General features: G+C 35.3%; 2 protein-coding genes across 7 annotated transcripts; both read right to left on the bottom strand.

Annotated features, from left to right (window-relative positions):
- Window positions 1-1,057: 1,057 nt before the first annotated feature.
- LOC106417203 (lysine-specific demethylase JMJ25-like) lies at window positions 1,058-10,088 on the bottom strand. 6 transcript variants are annotated; one of them, XM_048739786.1, is made up of 13 exons: window positions 9,107-10,088; window positions 8,906-9,021; window positions 8,736-8,835; window positions 8,509-8,641; window positions 8,367-8,430; window positions 7,568-8,267; window positions 7,140-7,469; window positions 6,749-7,066; window positions 6,598-6,670; window positions 6,446-6,531; window positions 6,207-6,326; window positions 2,987-3,213; window positions 2,352-2,751 (listed from the first exon to the last, which is right to left on the bottom strand). In XM_048739786.1, exons 1-13 carry the CDS (start codon window positions 9,857-9,859, stop codon window positions 2,682-2,684), a joined length of 3,090 nt encoding a protein of 1,029 aa, XP_048595743.1. In that variant the 5' UTR covers window positions 9,860-10,088; the 3' UTR covers window positions 2,352-2,681. The 6 variants fall into 6 exon arrangements, with proteins under 6 accessions (XP_013713603.2, XP_048595744.1, XP_048595743.1 ...); XM_013858108.3 differs by having other exon boundaries at window positions 3,008-3,213; XM_013858149.2 differs by lacking the exons at window positions 2,352-2,751; window positions 2,987-3,213 and adding an exon at window positions 1,058-1,348 and having other exon boundaries at window positions 9,107-10,086.
- A 3,460-nt stretch (window positions 10,089-13,548) lies between these two features.
- Window positions 13,549-18,898, bottom strand: LOC106357103 (leucine-rich repeat receptor protein kinase HPCA1-like). Its single transcript, XM_048739788.1, has 19 exons — window positions 18,182-18,898; window positions 17,986-18,109; window positions 17,832-17,903; window positions 17,650-17,724; window positions 17,492-17,563; window positions 17,240-17,404; window positions 17,071-17,145; window positions 16,896-16,967; window positions 16,729-16,800; window positions 16,577-16,645; window positions 16,403-16,477; window positions 16,217-16,288; window positions 15,995-16,129; window positions 15,440-15,918; window positions 15,205-15,351; window positions 14,994-15,130; window positions 14,697-14,916; window positions 14,398-14,633; window positions 13,549-14,087 (listed from the first exon to the last, which is right to left on the bottom strand). Exons 1-19 carry the CDS (start codon window positions 18,279-18,281, stop codon window positions 13,668-13,670), a joined length of 2,817 nt encoding a protein of 938 aa, XP_048595745.1. The 5' UTR covers window positions 18,282-18,898; the 3' UTR covers window positions 13,549-13,667.
- Window positions 18,899-21,393: the final 2,495 nt, after the last annotated feature.

Here is a 21,393-nt window from a genome sequence, read left to right as displayed (position 1 = left end):
CCATGCATGCGGGCATACACATTTTATAATTATTTATTAATTTATGCGTTACTAATTTAAAGATTAATGATAAATTATTATTTATGTTTTCATTTGAAAATTCTTATATATTATAAATTTTTAATTTATTTGTATATTATATTCATTATATAGAAATAAATAAATATCACTCAATATTCTATTTTCAATTATAAAATTAAGAATTTTACTTGATTAATATTTAGTTATGTATTTTCTATTTTTAATTTTTTTTAATTTCAGATAATAACACAATATATATACAAATTATCTTTTATATTTTGGGTAATTCCCCTACATGATATTTTGTTCTAATTAATCAAAGCAACTTTATGAATAAATATTATAATCACTTAAATTTTATTAGATATTGCATATTTTAGTATTTATGTAAAATAAAATTTATTTTCTTTAAATATATAAATACATTTATGTAATTATTCCATTTACAGTAATTAACATATACTAAATTTGAAAATTAATAAATTACTTAACATTTTAAATAGTCATCCATAGTTATTATCACATTATTCATGATTATTTTATTAATTGATGTGCTTTGTAAATTATATTTTATCTTACATTTAATAATAGTAGTAGTTTAGAATTAATCAACCGCTCAAATTTTATAAAATAGTGAATATGTTAATACTTAATGTGAAAGCATGCTCTATTTTGTTTAAATATACTATATATTATATTTGAAATTCATAAATTATCTAACATTTTAAATACTGTGATTTTTGTCTATTATTATGGTTGAAAACTAAAATACTATTATTACAAATAAATCATGTCCTGTTATTGTGTTTAATACTATTAGTGAACTATAAAATTTTTGTATTATTTTAAAATTGTAATATATGTTTTAATGGGATTTTATTTATTATTGTTATATTTTCGACATCAATGAGAATTTATTTTTATATTCACTACATATTTCATCTTTATTAATTCTAATCATATTTATGTATTACATGATTATTTTTAATAAACTTAAGTGGAAGTGTTTATAGTTTGTTTAGGTGGACAAACTAAGAAGGGATAAAAAATCTCAAATTATATATAAGATGACAAACTAACAATGTTGTTTTGCTTATCTTATCATAGAGCTTACATCTTTTTTCTTTTAATATGTATACAGAATCCAAGTCCCTCCCTACACAGCTAAGGCACAATAAATTTTAGCTTATATAGCTATGCATTCTTGGCCAGACCGCACTCTCCAAAAAGCAGTCTTCAACTATTGGAGCATTGGTTTGGACTCTTACGATAACATCTCAAATTCTTTGAGAGTTTGCTCGATCGCATAGATCACCATCTTCTTTATCTGTTACACAAATAATACAAATAAAAACATTAAATGGCATGCCCAGTAAATATATATTAAAGAAGAATGGAATGAATATATAGCATCCTTCATCAAATACATGTACTAACTAAGAAATGTGCAGAATATTATCTTATCTGAATACTAACTTTTTTTTTTTTTTTTTTTTTTTTTTTATCTGAATACTAACCAATATTACAATAACGAAAAGTTGACAAGAGCATATGTTTTTCTATTGTTATTGTTACTATTTTTATCCGTAATAACACTTGTAATTTAAGCTTTAGAATTTAGATTGTGTGACTTGGCTGTGACATGTTTAAAACACGTTTCAGGCGAACATAGCAAAAAAAAAAAAAAGCCAACGATAAAATCGTCTGAAGTTTAGACGTCCATATCCCCAAGCGTTCAAATAACAATTAAAGTGAAGCAGGATCAGGAACAACAACGAATCCATTTTGCAAGTTTGTTTTTACGGGTAGTTTCTACATAGCATCAAAATAATGGCATATACAAAAAAAACTTGAATTCTCGATATTCTGACTATAACAGTTCCGATGAGCAGTCACTCACTTTTGAGTAAAGCGGAATCCAAAAGGCGAGCATTTCTTGGATATAGGAAATGATTTCTCTATTTGTCTTTAGGATTCATTGACTGATAGAGAATTTTTAGTGAATCCATTGCATATGTTAGTTAGGTCCCAAATCATGTGAGGTTGGCGGTAAAGAACCTATGCTTTCAAGGTTTGACTGGTTTAAACGAAAAATGGTCACAATTTCAAACATTATTAAGCACTTCATACGACTACTACAACGGTTAGAAACAAACGCATATGCAGATACTAATGTATTTCTGACAATTTCCACCAATTGAAGCCACATTGTTGTGAAAACATATACATGAATTCAGGATATCAACCATCATTCAAGATCTAAGATCACTTGCCCAAATATAATGAGGTAATTATATCATTTAGATATTTGAATATTTGGCATCATAGAAGATCTAAAAGATCATTGGACCCAATATTTTTTTTATGTTAATCAAAAGCTGTACTTTGTGAACCACTCAAAATACTAGTGGATATAAAGACGTGTTCAGCAAGCAAAGCAGGCAAACACACAGAAAACATTAACAAACTTTTCTTTTCACACATGGAGGATGATCCCTAGAAATGAACTTGAAGGCTCTTCCATTATCACACATTGTTGTAGTCGATTTATTACTTCTTTAGAACGTGAGAAGAAATCAGATTCGCTTGCCTTGCACGTACCGACAACCCACCCAGTATAATGCTCCAATCATTGGCCTAAACGTCAATCATTTTTGTCGCTATGGCGCAGAGGAAAACGCCTTAGTCCGCAAAGGCAAGGCTAGTTCGGAGCATCTTGTTTTTGTACGCCTAGCAGTATTTAGAACCCATGTATGATTCGTCGGATAAACATGATCAAAGATCATACCATTTCAAGGATGCAGCGATTTAGGTATTGGTAGTAAACCAAGAGTTAGTAATTCAAAAGATGCATTGTGAACCTTATTTAATTGGATGTAAGATAATGCCCACTAATGAAAGATCACCAACTAACTCAGAAAGAGAATGTCGAAGAGAATGTTGCCTAGCCATTGAGAGCGTTTACATTTTTGTAGAGAAACAATACCATCTTTGATTAGGCCCCTTTTGCTTGCTTTTCTGTTCCTGTTTGGACATGTGGTTCCCACAAAGATCAAGTTGGTCAGCCATGTGATGCGCAAGAGCTACCTGGTGATCCCTAGGTTGCCACACCTCAAGTTGATAACACCTTACACTGTTGTTGCTGTTTCTAAGACCGACCGACGCCTCATCTACACTGGTCTCTTTGAGGGGCTAAACATTCAGATCAAACAGGTGATGTGGAGGGTCTTGAATGTTGAAACCATTGTTTGATAGTTTTATATTCTACAATAGTTTGTTGAAAAAATTTCTAACACCCTACCTTACAATTTTTTTCTTTTACAATTTTGTTTTCTTATATGTTTTTTGTGATAACATATTAACAATTATTGATTAAAATTAAATTACAACAGTTAAAAGTTAAACAAGTGTTTTAAATAATTTTTGTTATTTTTTTTGTTCTATAATTTTAATAAAAACAAGTATTAAAGGCGAGAAATAAAAAAAATCATTATTAAAACAAATAAAATTACAAAAATCTGAAAATGGTGTTTTCAGTATCCAAATATAACGAGATTAGTTTCTATTTATAGATTATAAGAAAAAATGAATTTGGACAACCAATGAAAAGCTGACATATGGCAAAAGGGCCCCAAAAAGTTTCAACTTGTCTAATCATGTATTTCTTTCAAAAATTCAACACCCTTGTTGCAATATATTCAACTTTTGAATTAATAAATCAAGGTCTAGTATCATGTATCTAGCTAGAACTTCTCTCTCGGGAATGTTCTCCGAGGCGCCATCAACTGCTTTTACTCGACATTGATCTAGCTCGATGGCATCGAGCTCTACTATGTTCTCTCTTCTATTCTCCAGCCAGTCCTCCACCACCACCACCACCAGCTTTACTTCATGTTGTCATTTCTCTCTGTCGCTCCAACTCGCTCCCCTCATTGTAACTGACTCCCTTGTCCATCTCGTAGTCACCGCTGCCACAACTGTTCCTCTCATTGCTTCACGTTTCTCACTTCATCGCCACATTTCTTGCTTCCCTCGTCATTACTGTCTCTCCGGCTCATCTTGTCATTGCCGCTACTCCTACTTCACTCCTCATCACCGCTCCTCTCAGTTCAAGTGGAAACGCTGGATCTACTTAGCTCGTGGTCTCACTCACCAGATCTTGTTTTCTATATTCTGCTGCGCCTCCACCATTCACATTGTCTCAGACTGCGACAGTCCTTGGCGCTATGCTTTCATCACGGTTTGGATTTGCTCTGCTCTTCTCCTACCTTCTCACATCCACTGTGCTTCAGCCTGACTCCTTCTCGAGATTCACTCTCTTTCATACGTGTGTGGGCTTGGCTCATGGTTGGGTCTATCACAGCCCATCTTCAAAGCCTACTTACACAACAAGGCCCATTAAGAATACTTGTATTGAAAGAGCTATATCTGTGCACAAACTATTCCGACCCTCTCCTTGCACTATCAACCCCCAAACCTTGCAGCTTAACCGGCTTCTTTGCAGCCACACATCAATATCAAGTCTAGAACTGTTACGATGAGGCTCCTTGTCAAGTTCAATGTCTTTCCCGACGAGCTCTTTAGAGCCAAAGTTCATGATTCTACTTTTAGCTGCTACGATTTACGTCCATCATCTCCTTTGTCGCGCTACATTTGCTACTCCCCTGCTGAGTTCTTTAGAAACGGAGTTTCGTGCTCCATCTTTTTTACCAAGGAAAATTTATGGAGAATCATCCACCACCTCTCTCTCTCTCTCTCTCTCTCTTCAGAGATCCTAGCACCATATTTGAGACGGTCTACCACCGATCTCAAACCCCATTAGTTGGATACTTCAACGTCAGTTTTGTTTTCTTACTCTATTCTGCTAATTCGAACGTCGACGGCTTTATGATACAAAGTGAAGTTTCTCTACGGGTCTCTTCTTCATTTATCGCATCTATCTTTTTTTATGATTTAGTTGTCTTTTTTTTCGACTCATCAACAACATTCATTTCACCAATAATCTAGATACAAGTACTTGACCACAAGTGTTTATACCACTGATACAATGAGGCAATCTAGTACCGAATTTAGTCACTAAGTTGGACTCAATCCTACCTAATTGAAACCCCCATTGTATATTGGACCACTGTGAGAATGAAATCACCCCAAAACCCGAAGTGATTCATCTCTTCAACCTCCTAAATTCGACTTCGAGACATGACAACATCTACTAACAGCCGAGATACATGACTGAATACGAGAATCCAATTATTAATCTAGCAAGTGGTACCAAAAGATAGGCGTGATGATTGTGACCCAAATGCATCTTCACCAAAAGGCGCGTTCTCAATATAGCCGCATACCTCGGTTGGTCAATGTTCAGTCCTCAGCCATAAATCGGACACAGAGATCCGGACTGAAAAGCGGGACTCAGCGACAAACACTGTGACGGTTCAACAGTTCATCTCCAGAAGTGCAGAGCTAATACCGCCAGAGACCACAACCGACCTCCTCTGACGCTGGGATGTAGCAGCTCCGCCATGTACCATCGAGAGGCGAGCACCTACGGTTGACAACTCCCTCGGTGCTTACCTCAATACATGATATCCGCGAGAACCGGGAGACATAGCTTCTGTTCACAGTCCGACCAAATCTTCTCTGGTTGTCTCACCACCCCGGGGGACGAAGATCCAAGCTTGAGAAGACGTCTCAGTACATCGTCGCCGAAGCCGGAGTCGCAGAAGATCTAAAAAGGGAAAAACTAGATCTGGCTCCTCTAAAACCCTAAGAGCCGACTTCCTCCTTCACCGCCTTCCCAAGGCCTCATCGCTTCTCCAAAGCCGACGGAACTAACCGATTTAGTTGTCTTCGTTTATCACTTTGCCGAGGTTCTCTCCGTCTATGTCCATTGGACGTTTAAAATTGATACAAGTAATTGGTGTTCCAAAAAAATCATTCAAGTATATTTCAAATACAAATTAATTAATTAATTTTGAAAACAAAAATTTGGTCATTTTTGTTAGATTACGGTTCAAATTGATTTGGGGTCCATTCTAAAATAATTTTGTGTTTCAAGTAAATTGGTTTGGTTCAAATGCCCATCTCTCCTAACTTGATCCAGATATCAGACTAAAAATATACAATAAATAAGCTCACAAAAACACGTAAACAAGAAAAAGAATATAAAGAGAGAAAAGACTTACCTCAAGTTTGTCCTCTCTGGCCTTGTGGTTCTTGGGAAGTTGACGAAACTCTTCGGTGAGACGTAGACACTCATGGATGTTCTCTGGTGACACAAAGTCAACTGCAACTTTGGTGCACGACTGTCCCAACATACACATCACAAAGATAAATTCTCTCAATTAAATTTTCAATTACATCGCAAATTGGGTAAGGGAACAAAATTAAAGTGGAGGAAGATCAGAAACCATGTGTGTTTTACCTTTAGATTCCGGACTTGATGAGGGCAACCCGCAGGAATAAACACAGCTTCTCCTAGCTTTTGCACAAATGTCCATGGTTCGATCCCTACAATTTCAGATAAACCATTTAGTTTGTCGATACAGAGACCCGAAAGAGAGCAATTTAACATACCAAACTCCGCCTTGAGTTTTCTTTTATGCTCTACGGTTAAATAGCATGATTGGTCGTGTATCGGGTGATAAACCTGAATGAAGAACATGTCAAAACATTTGTCAGTGTATCTGAAAAGTAAACATGTTGTCATGCAGTGGGTGTTGTTTACCTTTGTAACCGGACAACAAAAAGTGTGTCTAAATTCTTTGCAATGCTTTCTTAGATACTCTTCTAACTTTGGAACATCTTCTCTCCTAAAAATGTCCCAAAGAGCACTTCCTGTTTCGTCATGATTCTGCTGTTTTTCATAGCTCATAATCTCTGGCATGTCCATTCCTTCTTCCTCACGGCCGCAGGCAATGTCTTTGTCTCCACTGCCCTGTTCCTCTAGCTTATTCTGTTCCTTGTGTTTCTGCTTCAGGTCTTTGACTGCAGATATCTGTTCTTGACTTAATGTTACTTCAGTTGTATGCGTCAGAATATTAACCTACAAAAAGGTAGTTAGTGTTAGCCATTGAAAAAAGACCAAAAGTGTACAAACAAACTAATGAAAGTTTTACCGCGTCTGACATATCGCAGTGAAGCTTAGTCACGGAGTCACCTCTACCAAGCTCATCTGGAATCCCGTAGGCAATGTACGTTTTCGGACCCAAATCTGGTTTGATAAGTCCTTCAGGAAGCTTTGCTGCAATGTTCAGAATCCCGGTTCTAGGATCGCTATATTCTTGAAAAGGCAATGCGGATATGAACTCGTCACAGTGACGAGGTAAAAGATCTTCGAACTTATCAGAAGGAGGCCAGTCCTTTAGCTTTAACATCTCAGGCCAGAAGTTTCCGTACGTTCTTCCTTTGCTATAACCTTCAAAGAAATGACGAGTATTGATCTCCACCTGAATATTTTATTGATTATTAAAAAAAAAAAAAGAGATTAGAACCTATCAATCATTTCAGAAAGTGAAGTATTATAATACGGAATGAAATATTATACCTCACAATTAGCTAAACAATCAATAGCTTTCACTTCAGACATCTTAGAACTTGCTGTTGAATCCAAATTTTCGCATAACGCCCTCCACATAACCATCGGCTCCCAGCTTAAACCATGTGTGTTATCAAGAGCGTTCCCAACGATTACCGGTTCACCCTTTTTCCAATGCTCTTGAAAATGCAGAAGCCCTTCTTCCTTCAAAACATCAAGAGATCGTGGACAGAACAAGTAGTTGTCGGTTGATCCATTCCTAGAAGCTGTTTTCCTTGTCATATCTGTCTCCAAGGCAGAACATTTACATTTCGACACTCGAGGGCTGTTATCGTATGATGCCAAGAAAGCCTCTGCCTTTTGTTCCAAGTCTGAGATCCGGTTCTGTGGTAGGATTCGCTTAAGCTCCAACATACAATCACCACAACCACCTAGCTCTTTTGGTGCACAAGGGATGCTTCCATCGGAACCAGCATTCCACTTTGCGGATGTGTTAGCTTCTTCATCCTCCTCGGAAACAGAAGAGGAGCTCGGTTCCATTTCTAAACCATGCATGTACTTGTATCCTTTATTAACATACTGCAGCTTCGTTTCAGGGCGTTGGGACATAGAACCTTCGCGAATCTCTTGACAACAGTTCAAACAAAGCTCGAAAGAGCACTTTGGGCAGCTCCGGTGCAAGTCAACAATTGAAGTTGCACAATGATCACTGCAACACAAATGAACTCAGCAAGAGCCTCTAGAACTAAGTTGAACTTTAAAAAAAAAAGATCCCAACTCTGTATTAGATAACATAAGTGTGCTTTACCAATATACACGTTCATCACAGTAGCTCACTGCGCTAGTTACGTCAACTTCAAAAGGCTGTAATCCTGCAGAAACAATTCATAAGTGAGCAGAAAAACGCATATAGCAACATAAGCCATTTATTAGTAGCGTAAGATTCATACCTTGAGCGTTTGCCTCAGTTTCAATCTCTTGATTCTGGGACTGGGATAACATATTCAAAAATGGAAGCATCAAAGCAATTAAGTATTGGAGATGATGGCGTCTTTCAGAATTCGCGAGGTCCCTCTTCGTTGTCTGTCAATTCAAGAGCAGAGATACGAGTTAACAAAGAAACATCTTGTGTTAAACCGACTTCTTCTGCGGATGGATGCTAGAAATAATCTTATACCTCGATTAAACCATTCAAATGCAAGCATCTGTTGCAATTACAATTTTTGTGGCAGAAAGGACATTTATCAACGATATCATCCTCAGATAGATGTGGATACCTGCAAGAAACGACGAATGAAGTATATAGACAGAGAAATAGACTAAAGTTAAGACAAGAAAGAAACTAACCATTTCCTTATACATTGAAGACAATACATTGTCTCTTCACATTCACTGCAAACGAGAAGTGTTATCCTTTCCCCTTTCAAACACTGATGGCAAATGGGAATGCGTTCCTTAGATTCCTGCCAATCCCAAAAATTATTTGGAAAAGCTCAGTACATGAACACGTTCATAGTTCTTCGTTGATTGATACCAAAATAGCTTTACCTTTGAAGAAGTTTTCATGCTTTCAGGGTCATCAGAACACCCATTTTTCAGAAGGGAATCTGACACCTCTGAATCTGGCGAACGTGAGCGTGATCCACTAACAAATGTGACATGCTCAGGACTGTGGGAACCTCTTCTTCTTCTTCTTGGCTTTGTTGCCTGGATCTTAGAAATCATTTGAAGTTCTTCTTCCCAAGCCACATCTTCTTCATGTTCCACTTGGCGTCTGTCTCTCTTTCTACCAGTGGATCTTCCATGATCCTCAGAAGGTTCCACTTTCATAACAGATTTAACCTCAACTCCTACTCTGCGTCTGTTCTTCCTACGACTCCAACTAGGTAATATTGTATCTTCTAAAGGTTCCACTTTCGTTACAGACACAGTCGTCACCTCGGATTCTTTCCTCTTTTGTTTAATCCAATCACCTAATAACATACCATCATGATCATCATGATCAGAGTGTTGCAGTTTCTCATGAGATGGTGCTTCTTTAAGAATAACTTCAACTCCGTCTGCTGAGACATTATCCACACGCGAAAGCCGATTCCTTTTCCTACTATAGACTCTGAATATCACAGGACGCGGCCTCATGCCTCCCTCTCTCTCTCTCTCCTCTTTCCTGCTGAACTCTTTGGACTTGACTAATTTCGAACTTCTCTTCTTCTTCGTGGACCAAACACATTGAAAGGAAAACAGAGAGCTCTCGATCGGACTATAAGCCTTGAAATCAACTCCATCATCGGACTCCACCATTTTAGCTGCAAAATCAGATCAGTGAACGAGAACGGACGCAGAGATGCTACGAATCGTGTTTGATTTGGGGGGATTCGAAGCGACGATGATTCTCTTGATAAATCTAAACCCTAGACGCACGCAGCTAACGATTCTCAATTTCGCTATTTAGCTGACTAAAAGAAAAAAGGAAAAGAAAAAAGAAAAAAAAAAGAGGGGAAGAGCAATAGAGAGCATCGTTCGTAATCTCACCGTTAGTTAAAAGCAGCCCACGGGATTTGTCCTTAGGGCAACATTATCGGTGATGCTAATGACATATCTTAGCATTAATCGTATTTAATTTAAATATAAATTAGCCAATATCACAAGCTTAACTAAGAAGTCTTTTATCTCGTCCTTAGGAGATATGTGGCGTCGTGGGAATGGCGGATGAAAATTCGTAAGGGCAAAATCGATTTTGGATCGAGTTTCACTTTCCTCATCTCTTCTGTTCTCTCTCACGGCGATTGAAAAGGGGATTTTGTCTCAACGGCGCATCTCCTCTCTGACGGTTCTCCTCCCGGCGGATCTCCTCCCGAGACATCTCCTCCCGACTCTGAATCTCTCGACGGTTCTCTCGACGGATCTGTTGACGGTTCTGTCGACGGTTCTCCTCTCTCATCAACATCGTATTCCGTGATTCGAAGGTGAAAGGGTAGGTGTTACTCCTCTGTATGATTTGCATGTATTTGGTTCTCGTTTTTGATCTACTTTGTTGGGATTTGCATGTATATTTTTTTTTCGTTTGTGTTATTAATCTGATAGTAATTTGTACTCGTTCATTGCTTTGATTGCGTTGCTATATATCTATTATAGGGCTTTCAAAAATCGATTTAGGGATATTGGCTAATTTTTACTCGTTCATTGCTTTGATTGCTTTGCTTTGCTATTTTTTTTTTCGTTTCTGTTATTAATCTGATAGTAATTTTTCGTCTCTAGAGTCTTTGACAGAGTGTGGTTATTTCATGATACTGATATGTGTGTTCTTTTGATTCCGAGGTTAATAGGTGAGGTGAGGTTCAACTACAATAACCCGGTTTCTATTAGTAAACAGCTCTAAGAGAAACAACCATTTCGTCCACAGCTCAAGGTAATTAACTTTCTCTTCACCTCCCAAGTAATCTAGTTGGTATATTAACTCGTGTAGGCATGAACTATTGTTTCTGTGATGAATGGTGGAGAGTTTATTTGTGTGATGAATAGTCGTGACAGAATCTAGTTTCTATACTGAAATAAATATCTAGTTTGATTGCAACCAAAGCGTGTAGACTTGAACTCTTGTTTCCGTTATGAAGTATTCTTGTTTGTATACTGAATTGATAGTCTAGTTTGTTTGCAAGGGTGGTTTGTTTGGTAGTTAATGCACTTGGTAGTTAGGTTATTATGGTTGTGTAATGTGTAATAATTGAGATGTACTTTTGTAGTTAGGTCATTATGATAGTGTTAATTAAAGTTTCACCTATTAAACCATCCTTCCACTGAACGATTTAATCTCCATCATCTTCTTTCTCTCTATGATGCATGGAAACGGAAGCGGGTACGCGGAAGCGGGTACGCGGAAGCGGGTACGCGGAAGCGGAAGCGAAAGGAAACGTGGAAGCGCATTTTTAAAAATATTTAGGAAGCGGGTACGTGTTGGAAACGTGTGTATATATATATTGAAGCAAAAAAATAAAATTATTTTAGATGATAAACATTTAAAACATAATTAAAATATTGTAATTCGCATAAAATTTGACAAGAGAAAAAAAAACTAAACATAACATAAAAATAGAGTTCAAGCTTGTATGAATAGTAATAGCATAAGCTACTAAATATGATACAAATAAGAAATTTATAATATATCACTTTCTTACAAATTTTTCTTTTTATAATATCACATGAAACACGTCGTGACTCACGATCAAACAACGTAATATACAAACAAGTGACAACACATCAAGCAAATTATAATAATTGATTATTTATCAAATCAAGAGTTACGTACCTTTACTCTCTTCTCTCACAATTCTGGACAAAGGTTGGAGAAGTATCAGAAACTTCTTACGCAAGTGAATTTCAAAAACTTAAATCTTTTTATTAATTTGTTAAGTCGAGTTTTGTTATTACAATGGGATAGTTGGGTCACGTATTCACAAAACAAATTAAAATTAAAAAGCCCACCAAAACAATTTTCAGCTTCTATAAACCTAAAGAGTTCATCTCTTCAAAACGCTTCCGGCCATATATCCATCGAAGCTTCCAATTCTGAATCGCGTGCTTCTATTACGGTTCCAAACGTCTCATAAACCGAATCGCGATTCCATGTCGATTCCGAGCGATTCGGAACGATTCCGTTTCCGGTTCCGCTTCGGAAGCACGAAACGCTTGACAACGGACGATTCCATGCTACGTAGCTTTCTCTCTTCTCTGGTATAACTCTCACAGATTTCGGTTTCTATTCTCTTATCACTTCTCTCTTCTTAATCCTATGGATCCAAGGATTCCGTACAGCCAGTCTGCTGGTTATATTGGCCTTCTTCACAGTCAACACGAAAGTGTTCATCATGAGAAGCATTTATTATTTGCTAAAACCCAAAAATCTGTACGAAAAGATGTGGATCGTGCCTTTGGAGTGCTGCAAGCTAGATTTGCGTTTGTCAGAAATCCCTCTAATTTATGGGATAAGGACAAAATTGAAAATATTATGAGAGCATGTATCTTCCTCCATAATATGATTGTCGAAGATGAACGATCATCATCCACTCAGTATGCGGTCGATGAATTTCAAGAAAGAAAAGAGGTGGATACATTTTCCATCAATTGGACGCGTGGCAGGTGATTAACCCACCGATTCGCTCGCTTCTTCTTCTGTTTATAATACTAGGGGCTGTACGCGTGGATTATGTCTATATGAGTTTCCAGTTTCCACCACATTGGTAAGAGAAGAATTAAGGATGGGTATTCTCATATCCATTAGAATTTGGTTTGGATCTATTCGAGTTTTTAATTTTTGAAACTAAAGATTTCAATTTTATTCATGCATTTGCGGGTTGTGTTCAGATACCATTTAGCCTTTGATTTTTTTAAAAAAAATTAGGGTTGCTAAAGTGACTGCTTGTCTCCTATTGAATCGAATTTGATCTTCTTTGAAGATATTTCTTCATTATCCACAGACGGCTTCGCTTGTTTAATCAAAGGTTTTCATACCGAGACCGAGCTCAGCGAAGAACATAAAAGAAGGTTTGTTGATTATAGCTAAAGCCGTTTAAAAATTGCATACGTACCCTTGAATAGAGATTAAGTCAATCGTAGTTGATTCCAAGGTGCACAACTCCACATGTGCCTAGATGAAAGCATGTATTTAAAAAGAGGCGAGCGCGCTTTAATTGAGAGGTGATCATGCCTTGAGAAGCAATGCCTCAGAGAGATTATTTGTATGGTTCTCTGTGTTTATTTGGATATCTCTCTTAGACTAAGTGTCTGTATATATATACAAAGATGAAATATAAGATTTCCCATTATGTTAATGGGGCGAGTTCATTGTTTAATAGGCATTGTTGAGGGACGAAAGCCATTTTCAACAAAAATTATCAAGCAAACAAATGAATTATAGGTCCACAAAATCCTAATACTTGACAACTCCCTAAACACATGAGAGTCAAATAAAACTGTAGAAGGTGAAGAAAATATAAAACAGAAGAAACATAATAAACCAAAACAAATTCATTTACGAGTCCACAATCACGAAGCATCAAGAAAGAAATCATTTATGAGTTTCACAAAAAAAAAAATTCAATCACTGGATTTCCTAGCCATAAGGATCACCAGATCCTTTGCTTGCTTCCTCGTACGTTCTCGAATTAGTCGCTGAATCAATATAAGGGTTTAATCCCGCAAGCTGCATAATGTTCTCAATCTCTTTGACAACCTCACCCATGGATGGTCTATTCACTCCTTCCCCATCCACACATCTCAAAGCAAGATCCACATACTTCTCAAACCCGTTCAGATTTTCACTGTTTGCAATGATAGTCGTGGCCACCAATTCTTGCAGGTCATACAAGTTCTTTGATTTATCCATCTTTGCCTTCACCTCTTTCACCACGTATTTGCCGCCCACGATCGGACTTTTACCAGTTAATAGCTCAAGCATCACCACACCAAACCCATACACATCGGTCTTCTCAGTCAATTGATTCGTCATGTAGTACTCAGGATCCAGATAGCCCTAACACAAGTTATAACGTGAGTTCAGGAGCAGATCTAGAAACATTTTTTATTGGAGAAACAATATGTTGTCCAAAAAAAATTGGGGAAACAATATTAAAAGTAGCAAAAAAATATTTCTGATGGAAGCACTTTTTCATTTTTCTTCATTAAACTTTAAGACATTTGGTCAAATTAACTTAAGTTATTTCAAAAAATAAAAAATTAATAGGGGGCATGTGAGCCCGTATTGTTGTACGTCCCTGCTTGAGTTTTAAAAATAAAATATATATAAGAATGAGAGAAAGAGGTATAACTAATTCTCTACTCACCATAGTTCCTTTCACTTGTGTTGTCACATGATTTTTCTCAGGATCTCCCACAAGTTTTGAGAGGCCAAAGTCGGCAACCTTTGCGTTTAAATTTTCATCAAGTAGTATATTATTTGATTTGATGTCTCTGTGTATAATTGGTGGATCAGCAAGCTCATGAAGATAAGCCAAACCCTTGCTGGACCCAAGTGCTATTTTGAGCCTTCTAGTCCAATCAAGTCTAATACCATTCTTACCTGCATTATCATCAAAATTAATAAGAGCTAGTGAGGTTAAAATGAATTGAAATAAAAAGATACCTGATAGACCGTCGGTAAGAGAGCCATTTGGAATGTACTCGTATACAAGCATTTGTTCACTTCGATCAAAACAAAAGCCTAAGAGTTTGACGACATTCTTATGATGGACCCTTGAAAGAAGCTCAATCTCAGTTTTAAATTCTAACTCCCCTTGTGAAGATCCTTGTTGCGCTCTTTTGATGGCTAGGAGTTTCCCAGAGGGAAGAATACCTTTGTACACCTATTTCAATCATATTGGGATTAATTTGAATTAATACCATTTCTTGTTTCAACTGAGGCCATTGTAAAGACACAAACCTTGCCATAACCTCCACCTCCAACATCATTTGCCTCTGAGAAGTTGTCTGTGCATTTCCTCAACTCTTCAAAAGTAAATGCTTTTGCTCCCGTTAGCTGCGGAGCCTCGACACTGCTTGTACTCTGATTCCATTTGGCTGCAAGAAACATTGTCATTATTTTCACCAATCGTAGAAAAGTGTTTTGTCAAAGTAAAACCATTTATTCTTACCAAAAGGATTATTTTGACCCGTGGCTTTCTCTGCTCTCTTCTTCTGCCTAAGACCGTAAATCCCAGCTATAGTTAACAACATTACAAGAACCACGGCACCAACTACTGCTCCGATGACAATGCCAATGTTTATGGAAATGGAACCTCCTGCATGTGGGTCAAAAATCAGAGTAGATGAGTAAACCAGATTTAGATCTGGTTAGATTGTGTGTGTGTTGTCTTTTTAAATAATTACCAGAAAACGGACGGTACTGATCAGCTCGGAAAATGTAAGGCCCAAATATTGGAGGAGGGTTATAAGTATGAGTGCTAAACGCAGAAATAGCAATATTCATTTCTGTCTGATTAAAGCTCTCCTTGTCCAATGGAAATAACAAGAGGTCTACTAGAAGCTGATGACCAGTTGCAGTCTCTTTAAAGTTTCTGATGGCGACGGAGTCCATTTGATAACTGAGGTTCCTAAAGAAATCTTCTATCCCCTGCTGGAGCATTATGAAGTTGGTGTTATTGGAAAAACCGGAGAAAGAAGGAGACCTGAAGATGAATTTTCCTGTGATTGGATACACACAGCGGCACGCTGGACTCGGTTCCCTGTCTTGACCACATAGTGAACAGTTTATTTGTGGAACAGAAAAATCAGTACTAGGTTGGATTTCTTTGCAGAAGTCACTCTGTTGGTTCCCTGCTTCTCGGCACACTGGATTATCTGCCAATCTGTGAAAATAGTATCACAGATCATAAGTAGTTGACTGGAAAAACTAAAAATAAATATTTACGAAGTGATACCTACATTACTTGGATGCCTTTATTAGCTGCTAGTTTGTAATTAGTTATTTCATTGTTTTGTAAATCCACAGACTCTAATTGGTTGCTATAGTTAGTACCAAAATCCAATGTTGCATCTAACTGATTGCGCTTTAGTACACTGCAAAGTCAATTTAAACAAAACAACCCAGTTAATACAAGTGTGAATTGACTTCCAAATGAAAGTTTCATGTTTAGTTTTACTCACACAGTCTGCAATAGAGTAGGGGTAAAGAGGAAGATTGGTATTGGACCTTCGAGTTGGATCCCTTCCATCCTTCTATCAAGTAGAAGACCATTTTTTCTTTGTAAGCGTACACAAGAATATATATATATATATATATATATATATATACACATATATATTGAAGGAAAAGGAAAGATAGGTTCATACAATGTTGACAGGGAGCCTAATGTAGAGATCCATGATGGTATGAGTGAGAATGTTAATTGGTTATTGCTCACATCTCTGTTATAAACACATTACTTCATGTAAGTAGATTCACAAAGAAGTTTGAGAAGGGTAAAATAAGCAACAATAATAGAGGAAGACAAATAGAAAACTTACAATGTGTAGAGACTTTTCAAGCTTGATAAATTTGGAAGGCTACCTGTAAGTCTGTTGTCAGCCAAGTACCTGATATGAAATCAACTACAAGCTCTTCACATCTTTTCATTTACATCAACAAACACAAAGCAAGACTTTAGTTGCTCACTTACAGTTCTTTCAGACGTGTGAGATTATTAAGACTTGAAGGAATATCTCCCGTTAGTTTATTCCTATCAAGACGTCTGTAAGAAAGATAAAAGCATATGAGATTAAGGAAGTAGCATAATTAAATAAATAGAAACTTGAAATTTTGTAAGAATAATCTTTTACTACTTACAACACTGTCAAATTTGTAAGGAGGCTGAGGCTGTTCGGAATTTCGCCTGTGAACTGGTTTCCATCGAATAGCCTAACGATAAAGTAACAAATAATATTCAACCACTTATTTAGTCACTACCATCATTTTTTTCTTTCTCTTAACCATTCTATTGTACGTGTAATATGAAACTTACACATGTATTAAAGTCATGTTTGAGGAGAAGAGCTTTTCTGGGATATACCCAGAAAGCTTGTTATTTCCAAAGTGACTGCAAGAGGAGTTAAAAATGAGTAAAGTAAACTAAAAAGGAGTGTGATTATAAATACAAAGAGAAATGCGAAAATTTGGTATTATATACATACAAATGCTTAGTTTCAAGAAGCATGTCCAGTCCTGGTGAAGAAGTCCCATTAGAAACTGGAATGGTTCCTTCGATCTGATTGTCAGCTATATCAAACCAATTTAGTTTAGATAATCGTCCAATGGAAGCTGGAATTGTTCCACTAAATTTATTTGAGTTCAGGGATCTGTACGGAGAAAACACAAACATTAATACTAATGGATTTATATAGTGGAATAAAAAAAAAAGAGACTTGCTTCAATCAGAATCTTACAGAGTTATAAGTTGATCTAGAGATCCTATGGACTCAGGGATTTCACCACTGAAACCGCATTCCATAAGGTTCCTGGAGACAGAAGAAAAAGAAAGAAATTGTAAGACAAGATAAAAAAAATTATAAGACAAATGAGTACGGTCATCTTCATTTCTTACAAGGTAGTCAACTTCCTGAGGTTACCAATATTTGATGGAAGCGATCCAGACAATTTAGAATTAGATGTCAAATCCCTGTAAAAATATTGGATTACAAGTTTTTTCTTTTTGAGAAAAAGTATTGGATTATAAGTTGAGAAAAAAATCCATTTTATGCACCAAAATAAAGAAGGAAGACCTACAAGATCTGCAGTTCAGCTAACGAAGAAATATCGGCAGAAAGCTTTCCTTCCAAGTTAAGGTTGCCTAATGATCTTCAACAAGCAACAACGCAACGTTAGCATCTGCGTAGAATTATTAGAAACAAACAGCAAAAAGAAAAGGCATAACTGTTACATTGAAATAATGTGGTTGTTATTGTTACATGTAATTCCAACCCAATTGGTTCCACAAGGATCAGAGCCTTTCCAATTCTCAGGAAACCTTGTCCATTCACTCTTCAAGGCTTGTAAAGCAGAAGCTGCGCCAATTTTTAAACGAAATAAATATTCCTATATCCGAATATGTCGGATCATAATCTTAATATACTTACCGTCTAAACCATTTGTTAGCGCTGAAACATAACAAATTTGGCAAAAAGCCAAAATCAGGAGCATGCAGACTTCAGTTCTTGAACTCATCTTCAGAACCATTGTATCACAAAATCCTACGAGAAGAAGCCTCGATGCTAAGAAAACATGTACACAATAATGTTATCGGAAAGGAGACAAAGACTGAAGAATTTAAATGAAAAATATGTAAGAGAAATAGGCAGTGGACAATATAAAAACTGTTAGATTAATACGTCAACATGGTAATGGAAAGGAATAAACTATGCACACTACATCTAAGAACACACTAGCAAATAACAATGACCAGACATGGGTTGAACTAATCAAAATAAGAATTATATATATATACTAGATCTTGCCCCACACATTGTAAGCGCAGATTATTTTATGACAAAAAATTTTACTAATAACTTAACAAATATTTTGTTAATTATTAAGAATTTTGTGTATTTAAAATATTTTTGCATTTAAATCAATGGTTTTAAATTTGACCCGAACCGGCCTTGGTCAAAGCGGTTAATCCGGTGATCCGACAATTTGATTTAGGTTTTAAAAAATATCCATATTTAAAAAATCACTTAAACCTGAGACTAACAGATTTAACCAATGGATGACATATATGTTCCAATTTGGTTTAAATTGTTACAGTTCCATAATTTATCACCTTTTAATCCAAATTTTAAAGTTCATTGTTTTGCAATTTTATGAAATTATAAAGTTTCTACAAAATTTTAATAGATAAAATGATAGATATAAAATAATTACCCCTTTTATATAGCTTAATTAATTTTATTATAATTTTTTTTGTAATTTGTCTTGTTAATAATTTATATTATAATATATATAATTTTTTTGTTAACAATTAGTGTTTAGCATTTTCTTTAGATAACATATATTTTGAACATTTTTAATAATTATTTTTGCTATTATATTTATTGTACAATTTATAATGTTTATATATATATATATATATTTATGTAGTGGCTGTTATTGAATTATTATGTTACTTAAATAAATGATATAACCATTATTTTGTACATATAAGTAAAATAATATGTTGATTTAATTAATTTATTATTGATTTATTTTTTGTATTATTTAAACTTGTAAAAGTAAGTTCTATTTATTTTCGTTGTTTTATAAACTATCTAATTTTTTTTCAATTATTTAATTTATCTAAATAATTTTAAAAAACAATTGTTATAAATTATTAAAAAGATGAGTTCTAATATTTTATATTGTTTAGACACAAGATTAATTATAGTGTTGTTTGGAAACACATATAGTAGTATAAAGAAAGAAGTATATTGTTTGGAATCATTGATAGTAGTATAAAGAAAAAAAATATTAGTGATTTAATATAGGTTTAACTATAAAGTAGAAATTGTGTGTTTGATTTAAAACCTTACAAAATAAAGGTAAGGTCCAACACCATATTTCTATTTTAATAATATAGATATGCTAGGCGATCTCCAGTTATAAAAATACTTTTGAATTTGAAAATATTTACAAGATTAATGATACGAAAAACTTTATATGAAATTTTGAGGAATAAGTATTTTAATAACATTTGCGGCTTCTAATTATTTTCTTAAATACTTTATTAGCAACAGTTAATTAATTAATTTTTGCTAACAATAGCTATCCTAGTTTAGAAGAGACATTGATTTGAAAAACTAAACCAGTGGTATATAATTAATATACACCATAGCAGAAGAAGAACTCTGATATGCTAACTTGTTCGCCGTTATAGTTTTTGCCTTTGGTATATGCTAAACTGTAAAGTGAGGAAAGAACTCTTTACATCATCGAAATTCATTTGAGTAGGCAGCAAAAGTCGGACATTCTATCGGTGTATACACCATGTTCACCAATTGAGAATATCTATTGTGAACACCGTATCTGAAATTTGTAGAATCTTCATGCATTCTATATCCCAAATTAACTACTCGCATTCTGCATATAAAGGTATGAATATTCATGGCCTCCAATTATGTGATCGTCTGGGGCTACAATGCTGCAATACCAAAAGATCTCGTTCTCTCCAAACTCATCAATATAGCACCATCTGATATCTTCCAGTTGTTGGCTCAAATGGACAGGGGACTTTTTCTATGTAGTGTATAAATCTTTAAGTTGTGCCTCAATCCATAATGTACTTTCTATATCCGTAACACTCAATTTTGTTGTTGTGGATTTACATTTTTTGTTCTTGTAGACAGAGTTCATCTACTCGGAGTCTCCTTTGCTCCTCCAACAAGAAACGAAGTTTCAATCTCTGCTCCATCTCGCATTTGCTTGCTGCCACAAGTACTTCGATCTTAAATCGGTTCACCCAAGAAATGGCTCCACCGGCGATAACTCCATATGTGACAGCTCGTTAGTAATGGTGTTGTCATATTTTCAACAGAAATAGTGCAATATAAATATCCACAATGGAAAACGTAAAGATTCAAAATGTGGATAACCAAAACATTTCGGACTACAATAAATGTTGAACTGATTAAAATTTAAATGTTAACCAATTCAGTGTCATGTAACATATATGATATCGCTAACAAATAAATGTCGGATATTACTGTTTAATACAATATCTTAAGTAACATACTAGTTTATGAAAATGTAGCATATAAGAAATCGTGATAGCGTGGATAACAATATTTAGTCCTAACCAAATATTTGATTTACCCCAACATACCTGAAGCCAGAAGTGAAGTTAATGTAATTCTTTACAATATACAAAACCTCGTAGATAAGTAAAACAATCTCGCCTAACATACATGTTTAAGGGTACCAAATGAATTGTTATATCTCAATAAAGCATCAATACAGATTATTGTAACAGCTAACTAATTATTTGCGTATTAACATACATTTTAACATTGATCATGAATTTACGGGCATCTACAAAAAAATAAAGATAAGTATTCATTTATGATTCGCTTTGATTATATTATCATACTTATCATTTTAGACTATTTCTAATGTATTATTTTATTTCGTCTGTAATATATGAACCCTATAATAGAGATAAGTTTTTCTTCAATGTATTCTTCTATTTTATCTTCTAAAAAGAATTTTTTTACAACAAATCTTTTCTTTTCATGGTCAAGATTAATTAGCTTTCCATATTTTCATCATCGTCAAGGATGATGAATGATGAAAATTTGGCAAAATAAAATTGAAATTCACA

The sequence above is a fragment of the Brassica napus genome, chromosome A9 (assembly GCF_020379485.1).
Source record: "Brassica napus cultivar Da-Ae chromosome A9, Da-Ae, whole genome shotgun sequence".
NCBI classification, from domain to species: Eukaryota; Viridiplantae; Streptophyta; class Magnoliopsida; order Brassicales; family Brassicaceae; genus Brassica; species Brassica napus.
This window is presented reverse-complemented; position numbering and strand designations above follow the sequence as displayed.